This window comes from Mastomys coucha, unplaced genomic scaffold (genome assembly GCF_008632895.1).
Source record: "Mastomys coucha isolate ucsf_1 unplaced genomic scaffold, UCSF_Mcou_1 pScaffold13, whole genome shotgun sequence".
Classification (NCBI taxonomy): Eukaryota; Metazoa; Chordata; class Mammalia; order Rodentia; family Muridae; genus Mastomys; species Mastomys coucha.
The window spans coordinates 218,514-221,966 of record NW_022196895.1 but is presented as its reverse complement, the minus strand read 5'-3'; the positions used below and the strand labels follow the sequence as shown (position 1 = coordinate 221,966).

Below are 3,453 nucleotides of genomic sequence, written 5' to 3'. Positions count from 1 at the left end.
AAAAAAAAAAAAAAAAAAAAAGAATATGGCTAATTTTTGCCCTTCTCTGAAGAGTCTGCCAGAGGCTAAGGTAAAGAGTCTCAGATTAATTATACTGACAAAGGAAGTCTCAGAGACACCCATCATAGAATTTGTTCTCTGGTTAAGTCTTATAGACAGTATTTTAAACAAGCATAGCCAACTGAGAGAGGGAAAATATGAAGTGTATGCCTCAAGCATTAAAGGGGCATGAAGAAGTTAAATGGAGCTGAATCCTATGTTGAAGGATACTAAATTGAATTGAGAGTAGTGACCTTGGGGCAAGATCTCACCCAGCTAAATTTAGGCTCAGGCATGCTAGTATAAGGCTTTAATCTCAGCAGGCAATGACAAGCAGATCTCTGAGTTTAAGGCCAGGATAGAACAGAGCAAGTTCTAGGAGAAAAACTTAAATCCAGGTTTGGTGAACCACCTTTAATCCCAGTGCTTAGGAGTCAGGCATGCAGATCTCTGAGTTCAAAGTCAGTCTACAGAGCAAGTTCCAGGACAGCCAAGCTTAGGCTGTATAGGAGATGGAAACCAGAAAGCTAGTGATAATTTAATAGAACAAAGGGGCCATGTTCCAGCCATAGCAAAAAGTGGAACTTGGCAACTTTGGCCACGTGGTTCTGGCTTTAGAGTCCAGAACAGAAGGGACTACTGGGACAATTGATAATGGTTAGCTGGCACTAGGAAAATTAGTGGTGATTAAGAAGAGACCAACATCACTGAGGTGAAATCTTCTGGGAAGTGTTCTGAGAGCACAGAGAAACTGTGTTCTAAAAATAGCCAAGGTTGCACCTCGTGCTGCAGCTGTACTTGGAAATGTGTAAAAGTCACCCAGGTGGTACTGGTTTTGAAGGCATGAAGGGTTCATAGAGAGCAGCTGAGGCTTGGCACTGTGAGAGGCAGCCCAGGACTAAAGGGGTCATGCAGAGGAGTTGAAGCTTGGCACCATGAAGAGAGCCTATGAGAGGTTAATGGTGAAGCCTAGTTGCAGCAGAAGATCCCAGAGTGGAAATGCCAGTGCCATGGGATGACCACCAAGAACAGCAGCAGCAGTGGAGTGGATCAACCTGAGCTTAGAGTGCTACAGAGGGCAGAGCTGGAGAAGTGACACCAGCCCTTGGAGGAGCCCAGAAGAGCATGTGTGGACCCCAGACACTGAAACAAAAAGCTGTAACCCTGAATCTTGAAGACTCCAAGATGTTCAAGATGCCAGAGTCAAAGGCTATCTGCTGAGGAAAGCTGCTAACAGGGAGTGGAACAGCCCAGGAGAAAGACGTTTGTTGCAGTCAACAAAGACAAAAACGAAGCTGGAGATCTGAAGATCACTTTGACATCAGACATGGAGATGCAGAGTTTGGGATGTGCCTAATTGGTTTCTTGTTTTACTTTGGGAATTATAGTTATTGGATGAATCTCAGAAGAGACTGGGAACTTTGGACTTTTAACATTGTTGAGACTGCTATAGACAATGGGGACTTTTGAAGTTACACTCAATGTATTTTACCTTATGCTATGTTTAGCTATGGCCCCATAGACTCGTATGTTTGAACAAGCCTATGGGGGCCAGGGAGTGGAATGTGATGGTTTGTATATGCTCAGCCCAGAGAGTAGCACTATTAGAGGGTGTGGCCCTGTGGGAGTAGACGTGGCCTTGTAGTAGGTGTGCCACTGTGGGTGTAAGCTCTAAGACCCTTATCCTAGCTCCCTAGAAGCCAGTATTTTCCAAGCAGCCTTCAGACAAAGATGTAGAACTCTCAGCATCTCCTGCACCATGCCTGCTTGGATGCTGCCATGTTCCCTTGATGATACTGGACTGAACTTTTGAACCTGTAAGCCAGCCTCAATTATATGTCTTCCTTATGGAGCTGGCAAGATGGCTCAGCAGGTAAGAGCACTGACTGCCTTTCCGAAGGTCCTGAGTTCAAATCCCAGCAACCACATGGTGGCTCACAACCATCTGTAATGAGATCTAACGCCCTTTTCTGGTGTGTCTGAAGACAGCTACAGTGTACCTATTTATAATAATAAATAAATCTTTAAAAAAATGTCTTCCTCATAAGAGCTGCCTTGGTCATGGTGTCTGTTCACAGTAGTAAAACCCTAACTAAGACACTATGTTACTATACTATTGACTACCACAGTAGTGCCAGACGCACATTTGGTGCTGGGGACTTTATTGAATGGAAAGTTGTGAAAAACTGATTGCTACAAAATTGACAGAAATATATCCTAAAACAGTTATGCCTAAGGTTCTAAACTTGTTTTCTTTCTTTAACAAGCTCTGATTTAGTGTTTCTTATAGCTTCCATCAAAGGATACGAGAAGCGGTCATTCCATGTTGCTCGCTCGACATATTCCAACATAACAACAGCTTTGATTGTAGTTAGGAGTTTGTTCCATGTCTCATCAAAATCCACTACTCTTGGTTTTAAAGACATTGTGCAAGTTTAGTGTTGAAACCTGTTAATTAAAAATAACAAGGTTAGCATGAATCCCACAGGGCTGGTTGTGCTTTGAAAATATTTTATTGGGACTGGGGAAGTAGATCTGAGGTTAAGAGTATGTACTACCCTTCGAGATGGCCAGAGCTGGACTCTCAGCACACACAACAGATGGCATACACCGCCTGCAACTCCAGTTCCAAGGGAATCCCATGCCTCCGGCCTACATGGGCACCTACACATGTGTACATACTAACAAACAAATACACTCAAATAATAAAAATAATTTAAAAAGAACCACATATTTGAATCACATGATGCATAAAAGGAGTAGAAACACAAACGAGCACAGGAACACGTTAAATTTTAGCTATCACCTTTTTATAATCATTGAAATTGTTAATGAACAGTATGTGGATTGAAAGGTTGGTAAGCTTCATTTACTATGTAGCAGAAATAATTAGGTAAACAACTAACTCTCATCATAAAAAGTATGCAAAGACATTGAATAAAAAGATTTTGAGCCACAACACCCAGAGGAAGCTCCATTCCCAGGCGCTCTGACACATCCAGGATCAGAGGTAAGCAGGAACAAACATCTGTCCCAACACTGTGAGTAACTGGCACCAGCTTGACCAGGCACACAGGAACTCCACCAGCCCAGTGACTCTGGTTCCTTCCAGTCTGTCTGGGTTAGTGTTCTGAGCAGACCTTGGGCACAAGCTCTGCAGCCAGTCCCACAACACACAGAGAAAGCCACACTCCCAGGTGATCTAACAAGCCCAGGATCCCAGGATCCCAGAATCACAGGATCACAGAGACAGCTTGACTCTAAGGAGTTCTGACACAATCAGGATCACAGGAAGAACAGGCTCCAGTCAGATTTAGCCAGGGCAGGTAGCACTAGAGTTAACCAAATGGCGGGGGGCAAGCGTAAGAAAATAAACAACACAAACCAAGGTCACTTGCCATCATCAGAACCCAA

The 3,453-nt window shown here is 43.6% G+C and overlaps 1 protein-coding gene across 7 annotated transcripts in view; it reads right to left on the bottom strand.

Annotated features, from left to right (window-relative positions):
• Cul2 (cullin 2) overlaps window positions 1-3,453 on the bottom strand; it is a 47,271-nt gene that overhangs the window by 27,627 nt on the left and 16,191 nt on the right. For 6 of the 7 annotated variants that reach the window (XM_031364853.1, XM_031364852.1, XM_031364857.1 and 3 more), the window contains one exon: window positions 2,347-2,487. In XM_031364853.1, the coding sequence (XP_031220713.1) occupies window positions 2,347-2,465 (119 nt within the window). In that variant the 5' untranslated portion in view covers window positions 2,466-2,487. Of the gene's footprint in view, window positions 1-2,346; window positions 2,488-2,597; window positions 3,074-3,453 lie in introns of those variants that run through there. The other variant, XM_031364854.1, reaches the window with a different exon arrangement.